The sequence below is a fragment of the Athalia rosae genome, chromosome 2 (assembly GCF_917208135.1).
Source record: "Athalia rosae chromosome 2, iyAthRosa1.1, whole genome shotgun sequence".
NCBI classification, from domain to species: Eukaryota; Metazoa; Arthropoda; class Insecta; order Hymenoptera; family Athaliidae; genus Athalia; species Athalia rosae.
Window position 1 is genome coordinate 22,642,299 of NC_064027.1, and position 23,479 is coordinate 22,665,777.

General features: G+C 38.4%; 1 protein-coding gene across 1 annotated transcript in view; it reads left to right on the top strand.

Moving 5' to 3' along the window:
• LOC105689465 (complexin) overlaps positions 1–23,479 on the top strand; it is a 146,956-nt gene that overhangs the window by 43,355 nt on the left and 80,122 nt on the right. Inside the window, exon 2 of the mRNA XM_048651066.1 lies at positions 5,039–5,151. Coding sequence (XP_048507023.1) covers positions 5,097–5,151 — 55 coding nt within the window. The 5' untranslated portion in view covers positions 5,039–5,096. The remainder of the gene's footprint in view (positions 1–5,038; positions 5,152–23,479) is intronic.

Sequence of the window (23,479 nt, forward strand, 5' to 3'; positions counted from 1 at the left end):
ACATTCTATCCCGTTCTTCACGCAGTCTATTCTCTTACCTTATATACATACTATGTACTGCTATAAGAATGGCAAATTAGCAGAGACAAAACCAGATTCAGTCAACAAGCCGGTATAATTAACTCTAAATTTAATTAGTTCCTAAATTCCGTATTTCACCGTCTACGTACCCATTTGATACGGCATCAAGAATTTTTGCCATAATTCAACCGAGCTGGTTTTTTTGCAAACGTTAATTCTACCATGAATCGAACAACGCACATATCGAGCATCCATCATACTTTTCTGTTTCTCTTCTAACCTTCCGATTCGATATCTTGTTCCGCTTTTTGACAACTGTCGGTATGCGTATCCACACGTACACGTACGTATGATAGTTTTGAATATTTCAAATACGTTCCATTCTTCTTTTATTTTTATCATCTTATAACGTACGGATACTTGAGTGAAAAGTGTTGTTCTACTTCACGTGGAGCTTTTCCTTGTTTTGTTTTTTTTTTTCTTGCTTTTCTTTTTTGCTTTTCTTAAACAATACGCACGTAGCTTCGGGCGTGTCAGGCGACTTGGAAAAAAGTTGCAAAAAAAAAAAGTAAAATAAAATAGCTGAAGGGCTCGTTCCGAGGGTACAAACTATGTAACATATATAAGGTTGAAAGCATAGATGTGTATATGTACTCATACCTATATTTTTTTTTTTTATGACAACTTCATGCTTACATTAGATGACAGTTACGATATTCGGGCTTATTCATATACATACATTTTACTTGGGGCGAACTTTCCTGTTTCTTACTTTTTTTCGTTCCTCTTCTCTTTTCTACTTGAAAAAACTCCATTTATAATTTCGCATGTTTATTTTAGTCTCGCACATGAGATGAGAGTTTTTACATGTATAATGTACAGAAAATTGGAGTCGTATAGATCGATGGATTTCGATTCGGGATCATAGGTATGAGTAGATAACGATGTGATCGTGGAATTTTTTTTTTCACTTTCGATTCATCATATTTGTAAATTAACGTCGTGCGCGTCCTTCGCGGGATAGAATAGAGGGTATAATTAGCGAATGAAAAACGTAGATGGAGACGTATACTATATATACAACTAGTGATATAATACGGGAGGACTTAATCCTTGGTTATAATTAAATGGAATAAAGGGAGGTAAGGTATTCGTATACGTATAGTGGCGGCTGAACCGAACCCTCGCGAAAGAAGGTGAGCGCTGTAGGAATAAACGAGCTGTATGGTGTTAAGCAGGAACGTTCATCAGGATTTCCATTTTCAAGATGCCCGAAAGGAGGGTTAATTGTCTTTTACCTTCTTCAACATCCTTTATAGCTACGTGCTTTTTTTTCAACCTCCGGTTCAACTTTACACCCTCGTTCCGCTCAACTGTCCGGCCAGCTTACCGCGAAGTTGTGCGTAATTCTATAGATATTTCAGGCAGGTAAAAAATCACTAAATTCGAGAATGATGAATTAAAAAAAAAGTGTCTTCGTTTTTAAATTTGGTTCGAATTTCATGGATTTCCGTAATATTCAGCGATCACTACTTCGTTATTTGTTGCTCGAAAAAAGGGAAGGCGGGTGGGGGAGTTCGCAGGGGAGACTTTGAAATTGTAAAAATTTATCATCACGTAAAACGAAAACGAAAAGGAAATTTAATACACAAACGAGCTCTACTCGTTCGAGTTAGCGATAAGTGGATGTATACAATCCTATACATAGATATAGAACACATCTATACATTTTGTATACTTCACGTACATACATATTTACATCTGTATATATGTAGAATAGAATGTATATATATATATTTTAAGAGAGGGCACTTTGCATTAGGAGAGAAAAGCACTCGTGAAACAAAAACGGGCAGTCAGGGCGCCGCTGCTTAGGTATACACGTTACCTAACGCCGGTGGTGCTGGTGTGTAAGCTCCTTTGAAACACTTTTGACTACGTGCGTAAGACGTGCTCTCCCCTCCTTTTCCCCCTTTGCCACCCTGCCACCCTCGGAATTCCGCCTTGTATTGTTTGTCCGAAATCACTCGCACGTTATTCCCCTTGAAGTATCTTCTCTCGCGTTTATGAACCTCCTCGTAGGAGAGAAAAATTAAGACGATCGAAACGATCGCACATGGCCCACGAAGTACGATATTGAAATATTTTGTATTCTCTTCGCTTTCGTTTTATCAAGGATTTTTTGTACCTACATATGCGATTACGTCCGAACTTAAATTCTCGGAGAATCACGTGACGAGAAAATCAGCGAATTTTGTGCGAAAGATATATTTCGGATCCGATGACCTACCCACGTACCTCCGAATTCCCGTTAGCACGCATAAAATTTCGTATTAATTTTGTTGTACACGTTATTTATACTTGGGATTCCTTTGGAGCTTGCATTCCAAAATCTCGCGTTTGCGAATTACAGAGCTGGGGTATCCGGTTACCTTCGACGTTGATACAGATACAGGCACACGTAACACCTATTTCCATAGCAACGTGAGTACGTAGCCACATTTTTATCGTGGGAACATAATACCCGCGTACATATTTTAAGAAAATATCTCTATGTGTAAATGCCAAGAATTTTGGGAGCTGCGAATTCGGTTCTGAAATTTTACACCGCCGCTGAAAGCATATAAATTTCGGAGGTTCTCGTATACACCTATCCGGGAAAATATGCGGGAAGCAAAGAATGGAGGCTACATTATATTATCGTTGTATTTTTTTTTTTTTTTACGATTGCTCTCCCTCCGAATCGCACTTTTACTTTTACAGATTCTTTCAGAATTTTTTCAAAAAACCCGATGTATTCGTACGTACATCTTCATGAATTTCCGAATCTCGAAACAAACTAGTTTTCCAGATTTTCTTGAAAAAAAAAACTAAAAAAAAAAAAAACTGAAAAGCTGTTTATTCGAAAATTGCGATAGCATTCCACGACCATAACCAGAATCGATCGCTGTATATTTCTCGTTGCATTCGTGTTACCTACATTTATTTGTTCGAGTGGATTCTATTTCGTCAATTAATAACGAGAATATTCCAAGAGAAACACGGAAAAATAATTAAGCAACGATACGACGAAATCAATGGTAATACGCGCGGGTGGATGAAATGAAGAAAAAAAAACATTTCTTTTCCCGCATAAGTTGGATACCCACTTATACAGTTATATGAATAATATTTTATACGTACTGCTGCAATTTATATCCATATTACCAACCTCTCCAGCACGCGCCGCCATATTTGAATGTTTGCGCAAGATGTTGACGTAGTAATCAGGCCTTCCTGTTAATTAATTTACTCAATATATAAACCGTTCTACAGTAGCTACAACCACCACCACCATCACTACCCCCCCTCTGCACTTCCTGATACCTTCGAGCTGTTATGAAATTAATTTATCTTGTTATTCATCCGAGTATACTTATATTGCGTATGTATCTTGTACACAGGTATACGCATGTTTGTACCTACGGATAATCGTGTCGAATTAATTTCGAATGCTTTTTTCCGACCGTAAACATTCCGAATTCGTATTCCTTTTTTTTTTTTTTATTTAATATGAAACGTTCGCCCGAAAGTAATTTCAATCAAAATTGAAAGAGGTGTTATTTTGTTTCCAACAATTTCAGTTAATTTAAAAAATGAAAATTTCCGAGATGTTTGAAAAAAAACAGAGCTTGAGTCTGCGGAAAATGTATACTTCGCAGATGATTCTGCACAGTTGAGATGAAAGTCTCGCGGGTGGCTGCGTACGTTCTTACATTTCGGGGTAGTAAAATACCCCGTCAATGTAAATAATATACATAATATGCAACACGGATACGTGCAGATGTGTACGTACGTACGTATACACGCGGTAGTTGTTTGTAACTATTTAAGTAATACTACGTACGTGTGCGCGGGTCGAAAACACGGTTCGCCATTTCTGCTGCGGGCGCCGAGACGTCTCGACGCCTCGCGTCGAGAGGCGGACGGCAGACGCCAACATCACATCAGATTCTCTCGGCGTCCGTAACAGAGTCGAAGGTTACGGCTGAGTTTTCGAGCTTGAAGTTTCAAGTTCCCAGTTTCCAATTTCCAGTTTCTAGTTTCATACCCACCTTACGCTTCTTGTTCGCGTCAGTCATTTTTCCTCCTTTTTTTAACATTTTTTTCTCAACACGTATCACGTCAACTTCCGTATTGAAGCTACGACGTATTCAGATGATCTAATATCGCGCTTCTAGCATCTTTACCTCGAAAATTTCATCCGAACGTAACAGAAATCGATTTTTCTATTTCTTTTTATTATCCCCGTCCTATGAATACCTTATAGACGATTTCTTTATCCGTTATACCGCATGACCTTATCCGGACATGTTTTTGATTTGAAATCAAAATTAAAAAAAAAAAAAACCTCCGAACTCGCACCGTTCCTGTTACTGTGCAATGATAAAAATTTGCGCTGCAGTAATTCGTGTAATTTCAGTTTTTAAACTTTAATCATTGGGGAATGTTATTTATCTCCGCACTTTTTCCTTCTACTTTGAGTGGATGTTGAAATGAATTACTATAGTCGGTATGCACGTACTGCACATATATTTATGCAGGCTGTATGAACGTTGCGACAAAATACTCGTAGTAGGTTCCTACGCCTATTTCAATTGCCCCACTACGGTATACCATCTGAAGTTTTTTTTTTTTTTCATTTTTTTCCCCATTTTTCTTTTACTCTACATATGCGCCGCGTATGTGCATATATGCACCCTCTCCACGTACTACCTACGTGGAGGATTCCGTCGTGCAGGAACAAAAGACCGGGAGTTATTAGCGGAGGTTGTGCAGAGAAGAAGGAAGGAAAGAACGAACGAGGCAGCGAGGGGGCGGGGGAGGATCGATATATCCTGACCCACACCGTTGCACCGTTGCACATAGTTATGTATGCACTTACGCCACATGCATTGCGCAAAAGTCTTTCCGAGGTATTTTTTTCACTTTTCTCATTCCGTTTCTAAATTTCCTTTTTCTTTTTTCTGTGTCGTAGTTGGAGCTGATCTGTCGCCTTAAACTACCGATCGAAAAGAGAATAGAAGAAAGTCAAGATGGCTGCGTTCGTCGCGAAGCAGATGGTCGGCAACAAACTCAACGCTGTCAAAGGTGAGTCTTTAGACCAGTAACAAAAAAACAAGGGAAAAAATTAGCAAACGGAATGCCGCATCGTTTGGAATCAAAAAATTCTAGAACGCAACCGTGTTTTACCGTATCGTGTTATTCGGATTCGTCGAAATGATATTTGGAATCGCAAACAGTCCGGAAGCTTGTCATTAAATTATACATAAGTATACGTTGATACGTGTCAAATGTATACATACGTAGACGGATGTGACGAAATCTCGAAGCTATAGGGCAGATGGTACTGCGTAGCTATGGAGAGTTGTTGGTCCATTGGGTGGGTCCAGGGCCATCCTTGCCAGTTATCGCCGTAAATTTGGAGATATTTTCATAATGCGGCTACGGGGAGTGTTGGAATTACCATACATTACCATAACGTAGAGTTTATCTCACCCTTTCCTTTCTCGGAGGTCTCTTTCTCTCTCACACTTTTCCGTTGGGTTAGCCGGCCAAACTTTACCCCTTTGCCCGCTTCACCACTGCCCACTTTGTATGTATGCCGTCTCTCATAAACTCGCGAAAAACTGACAATCTCGGTCTCGTCTCCACTTTCTTTTCCTCTCTTTTTCTTCATCTTTTCTTTTCATATCAAACGCTCGATATGACCTACCGCATACGTAAATCTTGGATTGAAATTCCCGGGTATACGTGCCTTATGAAGTTGCTTCTCATTCACCCGTTAAACATTTTTTTCTCACTCAGTCATGTTTGGAAATCGCGTTGATTTTTTGATTCGTTCGAAAATTTAGAGAAAAAAATCGATCGATCCCTCAGGTGAATAAAACGAATATCAAATTTTTGTTGTTCGAGTGATTTTTACCAATAATTTCTATTTTGTTTTTGCGTAACGGCACTAGAAATTTTCAGGACTCTACTAACGTCGCAATTGGACCATCGTTATTCACCCGATGAGTCTCGAAAAGAGAAGAAAGGAAAAATCTGTAAAAGATTATTACTTTTTCCGCCCCACTTTCAGAATCTTTTGTACGGCGAATTAAACAAAAGACAAAATATACGTATGCGTGCCTTTATAGAATATTATTTGGTCCTAGATACCGAAGGGGGGGATCACCCTTCCCCTCTGCCATTAGAAAGATTTGTATTTTTAATTAGGTTTTCATAATATTCCCATGATTTTTTTTTTCTTTCTTATACGTTTTCTCATTTAACCGATGCAATGAAAAAGTTTTACGAGTTGAAATAATACACGTATGTATGAACCGAGCAGAGTAACTGCACTTGGGCATGATGTATTTATATTATAATTAACGGGGATCGTATGAATATAGGTAAATTTTTTGTTTTCGTTTTATGGAATGCTACGCGAATACTCCGTATTTTCCATTTTTCATCTTTGATATAATGCTATAGGGGCGTGAATAAATTCTTCTCGATTTTACGTATACGTATATACGAATATTATACGCGTACAGGATTCTCAGGTAGGCGTAGTATATAATTTGATTATTTTTATACATACATATTCAGATATCATTGGATAACACTGCGATAACGATAAGAACACGAATTTTCCCTCTTTCATCTCATTGATATAACGTAAATAAATTTTCATCCCTTATTTTCCTTTCTTAATTTTTTTCATTCTTTCTTTATATCCCGGCCTGTATAGGTGCCTGTACTTTGCCTTTAGGAAGTGATTGAGATTTTTTCAATTTTCTTCCAAGCACTAGCTTACGCCTTTTTACGGGTATTTTTTCTTCTCTTCTTTTTTTTTTTTTTCATGCGCATCAATTTTCCAATCAGCAATTTCAATTCGATTCACTCACCTCCACAGCCCTCTTTCGGCAATTTCGCTCTCACGGTCCAAACGATTACTATTCTATTTCTCAAGGCAAATCAAAAAGCAAAAAAGTTGAAAATTTCGCCAAATACATTCAACGTAGCAATTTTTATCAATCTCTTATATCGGGCATTAGACTTTCAAATCTTATATGCGTCGAAATTTAAGGAACAAAATTTGAACCCCTTGGCTCCTAAGCGTTTCTGTCTATAACGTGAATTTTGTCAATCTTGAGAAAAAGATGAAAGAAAAATTTATCAATTTAGAGTTCGCTCGTCGGCGTTAGAATATCCCATACAAAACACATGTAAGTTAGACCGTGTATTATTTCACCCAGAATTCCACTCTCCACTCTCCACTTTTATGACACTATAGACACACTGGTTGATGTTCGAAGATTTCTCTCGGTTGAAGAACGCGTCTTATTTGCAGCGTCGCGATTTGTCGTTTCGTAATAGGTGTAGCTGAAACTGAAGAAGCGCGGATTCGACGTGTACGTATACAGACCTGGCGATGCGAACAGGGGTGTGGATTCCAATCGAAATACGAAATTACCGAGCGAGAAACGGAAAAAGTAGCGTAGGTTATATCGGAAAATTCACCCTTTGAATAAGAAGCCCCGCAGAGACAAACCAATGTGTACACATGTATACACATAGGTGGTGTGGTGAAAGACGGAATGGAATAGAATTTAGAGGGGAAATCGGTCGACCGAATAATCGAAAACTTCTGTCCTTCTCTTCTACGCTTTTTCCTTCTATTTGTTCCTCATGTGAAGACCGGTACGCCGGTGTGGAGCTTTTTGGGAAAATTTTCAAGCCCACCTGCGGAGGACTGCAGAGCCTATTGAAAATGACGAGAATTCTTGATATAGAAAGCATAAAAAAATTATTAAGATTTATTAGATTATTAGATTTAATTTTCTTGTCATATTTCGTGCGATATCTTGATTGCTCAAGTTTCCATTTGCTTTATCATCTTTTATCGTAGAAGAATATAAAAAAAAAAAATAATTCTTCATTACACCTGCAGCTAATAGGTTCTCAATTTTCTCTTTTCGTTTCACTGCGTTTCTACGGTTGTCATAATTCGCGGGTATAAAATCGGAGATGAAATTAGAAAATTCAGAAGAAGTAAAACCAAGATAAAACAGTGAAGAAAAAGCAAAAAAAGACGGCAAGAAAATGAAACAACCGAGTTGAAATAATACAAACGTACATGTAGAGTGGCGAAGGGAATCTCATAGATCTCACCTAATATATATGTGCATACAGGGTGCCGTGTGCATCCATATTTATGCGTTAACTCCATTTCCATTTCATCCTTTTTCTCTTAACAAAAAAGAAAATAAATCCCCAACCTATACACTCGCAGATATATACGTAGCTTCATGACTTAAACAGCAGCCATTATTTAAGGACCGCACTTGACCACCTCTTAAGACAGAAAATTATACACGACCATCGAATAAGATTCCTTTTCTTTTTCCTTGTTCTCGGGCAGCTTCCGCTTGTGTACCGCGCGATAGGTAATATCGATTCAATTTCAGACGCCTTCGAAGTAGATACGTACTGTACAGAGCACTGAAAGATTTCATTCATACAATTCTACGTACATCGAATACATATCTGATGTTTAAAAATTTGATGAAAACAAAAATTGAGTAACGATCGTGTACGCGGTCACTAATTCAACCGTACACGAATTTTCCCATTGACAATTACGGTGAAATGGAAAGTTTGTGGTGTGCACATGACGATCGTAACGGTGAAATAATTGACGATAACGAAATATTCATTCAACGAGTTAATATTTTACGACGAACTGGGAATTACAGATCTAAAAGTCGATCGCGGGATTCCGATACAAAAATTATAAATTCACGCACTACGATGCTATCGTATATATATATCGGCGGAGGGTAGGTGAAGTTATAACGATAAGCTGTGCCATCGCAGCGACATAATTTTATAATATAGATTTATGTACACGAAACTCTGCCGTAGTCCTGCGGATGTAACGATAATATATCGATTAATATGTATAATGTACATCGCGTGTGTACCGAATCCAAACAGCGAATTTGATAAGGTATTGGAAGTATGCGAAAAGTGATGGGAAAAGAGGAGTACAGGAGTGAAGTTGGAAATGCTGCAAAATGGATACTGGGATAATAAAACGAATTAATAAATGAAATACATTATTAGAAAAAAAAAAAAAACAGAGGAGAATTTTTTTATTTCCGACCACGCTTTCGTTTCCGACCAATATCAATTATCGATGTTTAATTAAATCATCGTCATGGTGCGCGCACCATCCGAACCACAAATTGCGATATGCGTTGGGCGGGGCTGAAGAGGAAGAAAAAAAGGACCCCGCAAAACCTCCTGCTGGTTATAACGCTTGCACCTACTACTTTACGGCGGAATATTTTAAAATAATATGGAAATTCCTTCGAGATAAATATTCCGCATTCCGTAGAGATACCTCTTCCGAAACGTAACTCGCTGTTGTTAAATGCAATTCGTGACATAGGTGTAACGTAGTTATCGGTTGGAGAGAAAAAAAAAAAAAATAATTGAAAAAACTTGTGCTTTCATACTTTCTCGATTATTCAGTTATTTGTTAATTTCTTTTACATCCATCGTGGATACACGTGACGGTCATTTATACGTAGGATATAATCGAAAAACCGATTGCAAATTAGAAGAAAAAAAGAATGAAATGATAAGAAACATGGTACACGAAACAAATGGGGGATGTCCATGATGGACTCCGCGAGAACCCGAAGATATTTCAACGGTTTATGAGCCATACAAAAAAATATGGTCGCGTTAAATGCTCGGACCTTACGCGGTGCAGTCGTCTTTTGACAGTATATTACCCACAAGCTCACCCGTCCTCGTTTTTTTTTTCCACGTCTTTTCGTAATATACCCGCAATCCCAAACTTATCGTCTCTTTTTTTTCGGTTACTCTGGTATACCGAGGGTGCTCCCCAATTTGCTTTTTTTTCTCATTCGTTTTCGTTTCATTCCGTGTAATAACTACGAGAATTGTGTCAGGTATTTACGAATCGAGAGAATGTACAGCGAAGGGGAACAAACGTGTAGTTCCTTTTTTGTTATTTAAATTTGCGACTGAAGTGAGAAAGAAAGAGAAAAAAAGAAAAATTATCATCGCGAACGAATTTCGGTTCACTTTTTGTAGCCTCGTACGAACGAGGTCGTTCGCAAATAAAATGAAATATAAGGTGACGGTAGGAGAAAAATATTTGAACGAATAACCGAGTACCGGGTTAGTAATTACTCGCAACGCACACACATTTGATAACAATGAGGAATGTGCGAGGTCGTAAATTTCTGGTCGTGTTTCCTGACCCAAAATTTCTAATTAACCGACAAAACAGAACATGTACGGTATCCGTATAAATGGAAATTATTTTATATCGAACGACATTTTCCCGATGATAACGAAACGGCTGCGATCGAACGACGGCCGATGTTGAAACGTGAATCGAATCGAATCGCTGTTTGGATTCGATACAACTTACAATTGATGCGGACGAAATGAACCAAAAGCGCCAAGGGTTGCCGAAAATAATAGGACAAATCTGTCAACTGCGTAACGACTAGGTACATCGGCCGGGTGAATGATATGTACCCGCAAAATCGTGCATAGTGTTACGTACATCTGTACACACCTATTATAACTAAATCGATTGGCGCACAGCTTGTCCCCTTGTATTCGAGTAGGTATTTAACTGCGCGAAAAAATCCGTTAAGGGGGGCAAAAAGAAAGAAGGAAAAGGTAAAAGGAGAATGAGGAGGGGGAGGAGGAGGAGGAGGAGGAGCTTAGTAATTTTGTGGGGTTTCTCCTGCAGGATAACACTTCCCCTTCGTCTGGTCCGAGGACTATATTAAAGATTCCATCGCTTGCCTCTCGCCTTTCGTTTTCTCTTATCGCCCTTTTGTATATATGTACATATACGTACATAGGTATATACCTGAATGACGAAAAAGATGGGGTGGAAGGAACGTCTGGCGAATAACTGTGAAGGGACAACGAAGACGAAGGAAAAAAAAAAAAGACAAGAAAGTAAAAGGGATGAAACGCTGAGGAATGAGAGAGAGTGAGAGAGGGAGGGAGAGAACTCCTGAGTAAATGAGCATTCAACGCATTCAATTTCAACTCTAGTTCCAGAAGTGAAGCACAAGAAAAAAAAAAATGAAATGAAAAAATGGAAAAAAAAAATAAAATAAAATAAAGAAAAGAAAAGAAAAATTTTTCAACGACCAGACTTCGGGGACTCACGTTTTTCCACCGCGGTAAAGGGGGGCGCGAAAGCTTCTGCTTCTTCTACTTCTGCCGCTGCAAGCTCAATTACTTGTGCGTATGACGCTTTATTAAGTTTCAATTGAAAATGGAACGGAATGGAATTTTCATTGAAAATTGAATCCGACGAGAAACTGAGAAATACCCGCAGGGGTGTAAATTGTCGCTATACATTCCTCATCACGCAGAAATTGAACGTGTCGCACCTCGTATCCTGAAATATAATTTCGCGTACGAAAAAAGGTGGCGTGGATGAAAAAAAAAAAAAAAAAACAACAAAAAGAAAACAACTGGTCAAACTTTATGTTTCTCAACTTTCTTCATCTGTTTTCAATGATCACAGTTTTTAATCTGAGAAAATAATTCTCATCTTTGACAGGATCCTGTGACTGGAGATTGAGAGGATTATTTCGATATGCTTGTTATATTTATAATTAAAAAATGAAAAACCCGTGTCTTTGTCGTGTAAACTTAAACTTTAAGAAACGGCGGCAGTTTGGAGAGAGAATGGAAAAAATGTTTTATCAGAACATCCATTCATTCGCCCATGAGTAACTTTTCGTAATTGAGAAATGCGCAGCGTTGATTATTAGATCAGTTAGATAGATAGATTGATAGATTAGATTGAAAAGATGACGAGAAAAATTAATAATAACATGAAGGAATTCTTCTGTTTTGTTTTTGTTTTTTTTATCACATTTCTTCACGCGAAGCTTGATAACTATCTGACCACCGTTTCAGATTATATCCGAGCGACAGCTTGAAGAAAGTGAAGGTAAAGAACATTGCCAATGGGGCTGAAGGAACTTTTTATTTCATATCTTCTCACTCGTTTTACACTTTTCTTTTTACGTTTTCGTATTTCTCACGCTTTATCCTCTACCGGAAAAGGTGAGGCCGGCTGAGAAGTGAAGGAAGGAAAGAAAATGAAACTGTACTAATAGGGGATGAAATTTTAGAGATTTTAAAAAAAAAACAAATTTCTACGGGTTTCCTATTCTTATCTCGTACCTTTCTAGGTATTATTTTTCCAACTGATTTTGATCTTTAGCGCTCAATTTTCGAAGCAGAAATTTTGAATCCTCTTACAAGACACTTCACTTTGAACTTCACCGTTCATTTAATCGATGTTTTTTTCGGGCGAATGTTTCTTTTTCGTCACTCGTCTCGTACTATTGGTATATCCATGTCCACCGTTACACGCACCTACTTCGATACGATCCCCAGTTTTTCAGATGATCCCATTTTATCTCAACCCTTATTTTCAAACATCACCGTTCCTACAAGTGAAGGATCTCATTTTCCGAGCGTTTCGTTTGTTCCTTTTTTTTTTTTTTTTATATTCGTTCTCCTCTCTCTCTCTCTCTCTCTCGTTCTTTTTCTTATACTTTGTCGAAAACTAATGGGTTGGTCCTACAGGAGCGCGCAGGATTTTGCACACCCCCCGGTTTTTAGACAGTAAAAAATCTAGTCGAGTCAGCCGCAACTTTTTTCTTTTCTCTTTTTGCTTGTTTTCTTCCCCGCCGAATCTCCAGCGGCAGCGGCGCCGGCAGAACCGTGACGTCTTCCCAACGATAAGTCAAGAAGACCTTTTTACCTTTTTATATCTTCCTGTTAAAAACGAACTAAAAGCTCACCTTGATGTTCCAAGGATATAGGTATACCCACATAAACCTGTACCGGCTGTAATATATCAAGGAAGTTTTTCGAAAAAGTACCTCGTAGTTCGGAATTGATATCGATCTACGGATAAAACATAGAAAAAGAAAACTCTTTTTGACAATTAAAAATTTTCTAATTTCACCACAATCAAATATCCTTCCGTACGTGTTTCACATAAGATAATATGCTTTCGGATGACGTATGTTCGGTATAAATAAGGTATACAGAAAAATCCCTGCTCGACGCGTTATGGCCGTGTAATTTTGGTGTCGGATGCGCGCAAAAGTTGTAAAAAAACATTTAAATGGAATGAGGTAAGAAAAGTTTCGCACCTGGCTCGTATACGCGTGTATCGCACGCGGGAATGTGGGCTGGATAAATTATTAATTCGCGGTTCGCCGTTCGTGTATATATGTGTACGTGTACGGTATTATGATAAATTAGAATATGAGAGGTAAAAACTGTTAAATATTCCAAGAAAATTACAAAAACAAAAAAAAAAACTTTTTTCGACGATTCAAAAAATAATGGCTTCGTGCGGGTGGTTAGGCATACAGTATAATAAACTTTGTACTTTATTATAGAAAGTTCAACGTGCTAAAATATCGCTCTTCTACCCGAAGATCTTCGACTTTCTTTTTAATTTCTTTTGTATGTAACCCAAACGCGTGCAAGCGCTCTCGGCTTCTTTATTTGCTACAATTTTTTTCCTTCCTTTTTTTCGTTCATACTTTCTACGTATTTATTTATTAAGTTTTTTACGCTCAAGTATTAAAATATTTCCTCCTTTCTCACCTCATGTACGTTTTTATGTATCGGGCGTCTACATAAATATATTTATATATATATATACATGTACAAATTATGATAAATTCCATGTACTTATACACCGTGCACTTTAGTGACGATATTCTCACTTTGGATTGAAATTCGATAAAACGAAATAAAGTGAGGCGAGAAAAAGAAGAAAGGAAATAAGTTTTAATGATTTTATCCGAGAATTATTTTCAAGAAATTGTACAGCAGGATTGCGTATATATATGTAACACTACGGTGTATGAGAAATTTCTTAAAAGCATCAGCAGTGGCGGCAGAAGTGTAGCAGTACAGTAGTGTAAAGGTTAAATAAATTTTCTCTCTCGAGAATTAGTTTCCAAGAATTAATGTCAGGACGAATGCGCGCGCGAGGCGACTATTAATTACAAAGTCGGTGTCGCACCCGTCACGAAAACCGCGCGTATATGTCCTACAGGACTCGACTCTAAGCACACTTCTATACACGGCCACCTATATAATCTACGTATATATTTTACTTGATATATAATGTAACCATCACATAATCCAACTAATTATACTATCTTACAACTTGAAATTATATCAAGCCGAATATGGTTTTACTGCATTTACGCAGGTGTGAAAATTCACGGTTTTAGCAGAATGTGATATAACATTCTGACGTGCGCGTGTTGATATCATCGTTATGATTATTGTTATTAATACAGACGTCGCATTATACTCGTGAGAGAACGGACGACGAATTTATCGAAATCTATGCAACGAGCCTCGAGCGAAAAAAAATATTCTACCATCTCGAAAATCATGACCGCTGACGGCCGTGACCGTGACCGGGATGAAATGCGATCGGCATCGGTGTTACGCACGCGGTATTTATCGGCACAGATCGCGGTGGGCAAAAAAAAAAAAAAAATAGAAATAACAAAATAGAAGGAAAAACGACGGGAGTCAAGGAAGATGGGAAAATTTGAAGAGGATATAGTGTTACGGGGTAGAGATATTTATACGTGTATTTGTCTCTCTTCCCTTTTTTTTTTCTCTCGGTTTCTTTCGTCCTTCGCTTTCCTACCCTTATAACCCGCAGAACCTTCCCGTGCAGCACCACTATAATCCACCGCCGAACAAAAGCCACGCGGACCACAATCCGAAATCAATAGTTTGTGGTCTGCTGCTGCTACTGCTGCTACTGCTGCTTCTGCTTCTGCTGCCAGCTATTATAACGACTGCACCCAATTTCCGCAAGCTACAATGCCCCCGCGGTTATAACGATTACGAAAATAAAAAAGCGAATAAAAAGAAAAAAAAAAAACGAAAAAAAACGAAAATAAATATTAATAAATGAATAGTAAGTTAATGGAGAGAAAGGACGAAACAAAGATTCGAAAATACGCAAATTATCAACTACAGAAATTTTATCCTTCACTTGGGTATTTCGAACGAATGAATAATCGAAAAAAGTTTTTCTTCTTTTTAGATTTTTTTCGACATTTCTCGTATGACTTCGGTGTCGAAATTCTCCAGGATCGTGACATTTGTAACCAAATACACCGCGTACGGGTACGTCAGTCGTGTTAAAACTTCCACGATTTCAGAGGAAGAAGAACTCCCTTTTTTTTTTTTTTTTGTTCACGTTCCGTTCTTTCTACTCTTATACTTTTGCTTGAAAAATTCGTGTACCGATGAAATATAATATCAAAGATCACGACTGCGGCCACAGATATAACGCAGCAATACAGGAATAGCGAGGTCCCTTTTAAAACGAAGTAAGAAGAAAAGAGAACGGGAAAAAAAAAACCCAAAAAAAAAAAAAGGGAAATCAAAAGAACAAAAAGATATCCAAAGGAGTTTACAGCAGCTCCTTAACTTTCGAGTTGTAGAGCAAAGCCGTGTCGATCCTCTAGTAAGGCTACTACGTGAAATACATAGATATTGTATATACGTGTATTATATAAGGGTACGGAGTGCGCGATAGCAGATTTCATTTTTTTTATATACCTACACGTATAGGTACGGTACGGGGGTATATAACTATCACCAACCGTTATACACGATGTGTATAAAAAGAGCAAAAAAGTTTCGCAAAATAATAATTGCTCTCGAACGTGACCAGGATACGAGATACTAAAAAAGTGGAAACGAACTGGATCAAACTTGGGGGTGAGCAGCGTACCGAGCGCAAGAAAAAAAAATTCTAAGGAAAGAAAAAAAATTTAACCCACACTATAAAAATGTCTCCTTATGAGAAAACGAAAAAAAAAGGAGCCACATGATTTAGATCCAATATTAATTACGAGCTATGTATGTAGATCTGAAATTACCGTCGATGTAACGAAATTAGTCTGCCGAATGTGGTTGAAAGTCAGGAAAAAATGTGCAACAAATGCAATATCGGAAATGTCTGGATATGTCGTCAGATTATTGTTTTATCGTCTCAATTTTCTATCGATTTTCATTGGTCGCATCCGAATCGTCAGCTGCGGAGCGTACCCACTCCGTAAATTCTCCTAGCTATTTACCACGTCTTAATTATCGCTCCGCACCCTCTTCGGGGTAACCTTTTTGGAAAGGAGGGGGAGGTCCACACAAAGTACTTTTCGAAGGTTTCACGGGCGAGGGGTGATTCGGGGGTGAAATAGGCCTGTTCAGGTGAATGAGGGAAGAAGCCTGCTGCTGTCTGCCGCTTCTGTTCGGCCAGCGTTGTGCGGTAGAAAGTGGTCGTAGATCGTGTTGGGTCAGACAGACGGAACAGATCTGTAGGGATCGTCGGGATATACGTACTATGTATACCCCTAATACGTAATATATAACTATATCTTCGAACTTTCTCAACGCGCGCGTGCTCTCCGTGTGTCTTTTTTTTCTCTTTTTTTTTTTCTTTTTTCTTCCGTTTTATTCTTTCAGTGCAGATCCTATCTGGTAGCGCGACAGGAGAATAGGGTACAGGAATTTGAGGAAACCGTAGAAAGTACCGAAAACCAGCGGGAACATTTTCTAATTTTCACTTCACCAAGGCAACGCCCTTAAAGGGGATTCCAACAGTTTTGTGGGTTGCACCCTTCCGCTTTTTATCATCTCAGATACGTGCGTCAAGGAAATTCGGAGCGAAGCAGAATAAATAAATAAGTGAAAAGCAAAAAATAAACCAAGCAACTAGAAGAGAAGGGAACGGCGTACAGCAGAGGTAAAAAGGGTTGAAGAAAAACGTCTCTTGCAGGTCAGCCGCAAAAAAAAAAAAAAGGAGAGAAAAAAAAACATGGTAATGTATCACGGGCTCGGTTGGGGGTTCGGAGAATTTGGTTCAACGGTCTCTCTTTCTTTCCTTACTTCAGCGTGGATAGGTATACCTCTGTTGTTTTCGCTGTTACGTTCACTCGAGATTCTACACATTTTCGAGGACGAAAAGTGTAGCATTTGCTTTAAAACACATAAAAGGACGAGATGGCATTTGATTGGAATATTTTTTTTACAATGAATGAGCGATGATAATCGATAATTTCTTCGATCCGATCCAACCTTTCTCACACGCTACGCTGCCACCAGTCTTCTCGATCGTACAACCTGTTTGTTCCTACAATAGAACGAACATGCATTATGCATGGGGTGATCTATTAGACAATAATTCAAAATTCTGCACATACATCACCGTGTACACCAATACAACGTGTATATACGACATATACGCACACAATGCCACTGAATAATGCGTAGACTGCGGTACAAATACGACCTTATATAAGGGGTGGTCAATCCAACGATACGAGGCTAACGAATTTCTGGAGAAACGGTGTAATTTACAACGCGATAACAAAAAAAAAAGAAAAAAAAAAAAACAAGTAAAAAAACCGAACATGATAAATTTAATTCTAATCTGTAGCCTGCGCGTCTATACTTTTTTCTTTTTCTCATATCATCAATCACTCCCGTAACAATTTAGGTACGGAGATAAACGATAAATAATATTTTACAGTATATTTTTTGTGCACAAGATGGATAAAAACTTTTCGTTATTTCAACGCATAAATTTCATTCCGTACCACCGTGTATACGTATAGATTGTTGTGCTATACGACACATTAGGTACGAGCTGTGTACATACAGGTACATACCTATCTATGCACGTACATACATACATATCTGTATGTACATACAGATGAACTCACGTGATGTATAATGGGCCAATAAATTACGTACATCGTCGATATACGTGCATATAGTTATGTGCGTTATACCTACGGGTGAGGTTAGGTATTTAACGTACATGATCACAGCCATACACGTATTCCACCCCGTATACATATACCTATATAACAACCATGCATACTGTATATAATCGAGTTCAGAAATCGCTCATTTCTAATCACTAACCATTATCTCCATTATCGTCTGCATAGAGATACATACACCTATGTACGTGTAATATAAGTGCTTCGTGACACTGATTTATCATCACTGTTTTCATTCTCATATATTTATTTTATTCGTGTCACTTTCGCTTGAAAAAAATAAAAATTGATGAGTTTTTTTTATTTATTTGTCAGGCTAGTAACGCGAGGTATCGATTCCCATCAGCTGGTCAGAGATGAACAAATTTTAAGGAAGAATAAACACGATCAAAGCCAAAAACTTCAAATGCATGTGCATACGTGTTCTACGTATAGGAATAATAAATGCACATTTTGAATCAGCCCCTATGTATGACTAGCTGATTGAAACGAATGATTTTTTTTTTTTGCCACTCTTCTCGCTGGAATATATTTGTCACAAGGGAAATCATGACGATATCACGATGTACATTTTTATGTACTGCTGTTTGTCCTTTTTTTTTTTATTTAAATATTTTTCTTCCGTATACAAATAAAAAAGCTATAACTAGGAGAAATCTCTGCGGGTCGTCTGACCCCCACGCATATATGTACATAATATGTCCGCGGAATAAATAAATTAGCGGATAAATAATTGAATGGAGAAATGGAAAAATTGAAAATGGACGACGGAAGTAAAATCTATAATCAATCCGCTTCGCGAAACATGGTTAGCCGGTGTATGTAGTGGAATTATTACAGCGTATCGAATGGATGATGTTCATTTCGTCGTGGATGTCCGATCTTCCGCGGATTCAGGAAGTTTGTATATAAATTATAGATTTTTTGGATTATTTATTGTATTTGTAGACGCGAATTTTATCGAGTTTCTGTCGTAACCGGTAGAATTACACTGGGATGATATATTTACCTGGGTATAGTATACGTATTTATATGTATATATAAGTTATTGCAGAAATATCTGCAGCCAGATGTACGTGTAGTACGTACATCGCGGGGGATGCGAAAATCCTATAAATCCACTTCTATAATATACACATATACATACTTATTCGGTACTATTTCATTAAATATAATACATAACGTATATAAGGTCATTGAATAGCAGCCGCATCACAATAATGATTATACGTTCGTTTTTTTCTTTTCTGGATTTAACGTGCGTCATACCTGTAGATAGAAAGAAGATCATCCTCAAATTTTTATTTCTGTCCTATTCTGTGAATTTTTCGAGTGAAAAGATGTATAAATTTTCGCAAGAGCGAATACTCCTTTTTTTTTTTGTACCGTCGAGGTTTTCGTTTTTTCTTCGTGGGTGTATGAGGATTTTCTACATTCTAGAATCTCTAAAGATGTAACTTTCAAAACCGTCTACATCATCTACGCTCAAGATAGGATCACCCTTACCGAACCATTACCATTATCAAACGCTGTGCGCGACTTGCAGAAAACTAGATCCGATTTGTTTGAATGCGAGTCTCGTACTCTACGGCAAAAGCCGAATAGCCAACCATTCGAGAATATCATACCAGATATTACAATATCCATAGATTCTACTATTAATGCAATTACACCTGGTGAAGTTTTCCCGCACTGACCCGATTTTCAATGTCTTAACTTTTCGTTGCTGCCTTTACGGATATCTCCAAAAAATGTGCATACTTTTTTCTCTCCATTATTAAGCCGTGGGACAACATTAACTGAATTTCATCTCATCTTCAGACATCCGACGTTCCAAATTAGCAGCTCAAATAACCTTGTGTCGGTTACATGACAGGTTCGGTGAAGCTTAATTAAAAAGTTCTTCTTCTTTCGAAAACATTTGGGTTAACGAGGGATAAGACTTCATCATTCTTCGGAAGAGGAGAATCTATTGTACGGTATATTCTTGCCTTATGGATAGCATATTGTGCTGCAATAATGCTATGGAAGATTTTAATGAGCAAATGACGTACGATTTTACCGATAAATTCCAACAATCTACGTTATCTCTATTAATACTATTATAATGGATATACATTGAACACATTCATGCTATTATTGTTATTTTTATCATCCGCTGAATACCCTTCTTAACCCATTTGTTCACTTGGAGCATTTTGTACGCATGTCTTTTACGACGATCATTTCCCCCCCTTCTTTTTTCTTTTCTTTCAAAGAACGAGGCATAAAGGAGAAGGGAAGAAAGAAAAAGAGAGGAAAGAAAAATCACGCCTAGCGGGTTGAATAATGAAAAAGTAGATTGAGAACTGTACAACTTACGAGATTTTAGGCTTCCGAAGAGTTTCCAACACTTAAAGCTTTATATGCCTCGAACTTTTGAAATAAGTGTATTTCGCCTTAGGACCGGCAAAGTGACGCGGGAACTCTTTACGGTTCTGAGCGTTAAAAATTAGGGAAATAAATCCAACCGTTACCGGTGTGGCCGTACAAAACGATTTTTTCCTCTTGTTCTTTCACACAGCGAACTCCGAAGTAGCGACAATTCGTGATGATTTCTAAGAATCTTCCTCGGAATTTTCTTCCTCGTTTTTTTTATATTCATAGGGTCAGTTATTTCCGCGGCTGCCCGACGATCGAGAAATATGCAGGGATTCTACTTTCATTTTTACTTTGACTCGGAGTTTTTTTTTTTTCTTTTTTTCCCTCTCTTTTGAAAGTATTATAAGGAAACGGGGGTGCCCTTCCACTTATACTTAGCGTCTTATTGCCAGCACCAGATGTTTCGTCTTTCATCCTCACCCCGTGGTAGTATCAGTAGTGGTGGTAGTAGTGTAGTAGTAGTGGTAGTACCTACCAGCAGCAGCAGCAGCAGCAGCAGCAGCAGTAGCATCATCAGTAGAGAACCATTAGAAACTCCCATAATTCCCAAGCTATACCTTACTTACTCCTTGCTGAACGACGGGGTTGGTATAACAAGCTGCGCGACGTCTGGAGACCCTAGCGCCGCATCGTCGTCATTTTCATCCTCGTTGGTTTTATATGTGTTATAGGTATATGCCCATTTAGGTATATACAGAAGTTGGTATGTATTGTCGTTTTCGGTAATACGGTGGTCCTCCAGGAGAGATCAGAGATGGCGATGACCGCTAATAGCGTCCATAGTGATCTCCTCCCAGAAGCGGCCACCGATGTTGACCACCTCGGTCTTTTCAGCTTCACAGCCTTCTGACCTTTTCAAATGACAATAACACCCCGAAACTACGAGAATGATCATTATTATTATCATCGCTGTTATTATTATTATTATTAGTATACCGGTAACGAATGACCCTCGTATGACCTTTTCACGAAGGACAAAGGAACAAAAAAATGGAAGTCAAAAACTACGCTGACCTCTACCTTTTTTTTTTCCTACTAATTGTGATGGAAAATTTATTCGACGGGTTCCCGTTCAGAGAATTGTAACTTTTGTACTTTTTTTTTTTTTGGTTTGCAGGCGGCAAAACTAATTCTACATTCATATTCGGGCCTCTGTAGAGAATAAAAAATTGCCAACGTAACGCGTATTTTTTTATAATTTTTGAGTCACGGTCGGAATGACGCTCAATTTCGGACCGGTGCAAAGTAATGGGTGTGATAATTCGGTCCTCGTTGAAATCGTAAACGTAAAATGATTCCCGCAATTGCTCGACAACTTTTTTTTGCGAGACCGAACGAACGTTCACGTAATTTATGCAAGGGTGTGGTGCGAGTGAATGTTTTTTCGCGGCGCCGAATAATCTAAATCTACAATGGCACTTTCACAAGGACAACGGGGGGACGTTATGAAAATTAACAAATGTTTTCGAAAACCGATACTAATCGAAAGAAAAAATAAGGAAAGCAAAAAAAAATGCAGAAACTTAGCTCCGAGTGAAATCCGTTACGGTAGATTTCTGATTGCGAGCTAAAATTAAGTGAAGGAAGGGGAGGAAAAAAAAAGGAGGGCGAAGTAGGATACAAAACATTTCCAATCAAACGGCGATAAAGCCTCCAATTTTCCGTTACTAAAAGGAAACCGATAAAAGCTTTCTCGGAAGCTTAAACTTTCCTGTGTGCAGCAATATCCCTGTACATCATGAAACGTGGTGCGATGATGGTAGTTGTCGGCTTCTTACTCTTTCTCCTCTTCTTTTTTCTTAGCCTATTACGTGGCCTTTCCTTAAAAAAAAAAAAAAAAAAACTAAAAAAAAACAGATATGTATGAAAAATGAAAAAAAAAGAGAACTCGGATCTCTCGAAACGCTTAGGATCCTCTTCGAGGTTCTGATAGAACCACAAAAATCTTGATGGCTTTACTACCGAAAAACATGTTCTGCGAAGAGGGGGTAACTCTTATCAGATCTTTCTCTACAACTATTTTGTACGGAAATGTCCTTTCGAAAGTGACGTGGAATTTTCGGAGTTTGATATTCCGAGGTAAAGGACACTAATGTAAACATGAAGGAAGTTGGGGCGGGAGTAGCTTTTTGGACGGTATTTGTTTCCAATTCAAACAATATATTCTCCCATAAAAAACAAGAAAGAGATTCTTCAGTCTTAAGGAACTCTCGCTCTTTTTTTTCTCCTCATCTATACCTACTTGGTTTGGGCTGTTTTCTTGGAACGTCGTTCCATCAACCTGGACAAAAGTAATTGGACGCGCATCTCCCGAGGGAGGCAAAATAAGGGGTGGAGGGTTCATTCGTTCGTCCGTTCGTTCGTTCGTTCGTTCGTTGGTTGCTTTCGACCGAGAAAAAATGGAAACCACCAAAGACGCAACGTCCTTTGAACCCGTACAATGAACTAGCTGCTTCTTACCTCAACTGTTCGCGTAATACATAAAATGCTGTCGCATATTCATACACAGGGTGTTGTATTTTTTGAGGTGTCAGCTAGGTGGGCACGGATACGCAATGGGATCGAAAAATTTCCACGTTCACGTATCGCCGAAAATGACATACATATTTAAATATTTCATGAAATTCAATTTGCTTTTCTGCATCAGACCGCACTTTGCAATCGTTTAATTGGAAGCGACCATATCACGTGGTTTTTCATTCCGCAATTATCAACCGCATCGCACTAGCTTCGAAATTCAACATTCCCTGCACGAAAATGGAAAATAAATAAATGGGAGGTTGGGCAAACGTGGGAGGAAAAGGAAAAAGAAAAATAAACCACACGCAGGTTCACCGTGGAAAGATGTAACAGACTGTACGACCATCACCCTCGTCACTTGGCATTTTCAAAACCACGGTGACACGCTCTGAAAAGGGGGAAGGGCGGGGAAACGGGACGGGGTTTCCCTCGTGCCACGTAATCTCTTCTCTCCTCTTTTCTTTTCTCTGTGTACCTCGGCGCCAACGAAAAAGAGCATTGCGAAACTTTACCCGCGAGTCGTTTGAATCCCCGTTGCCGTACCTATAACGTTTCTA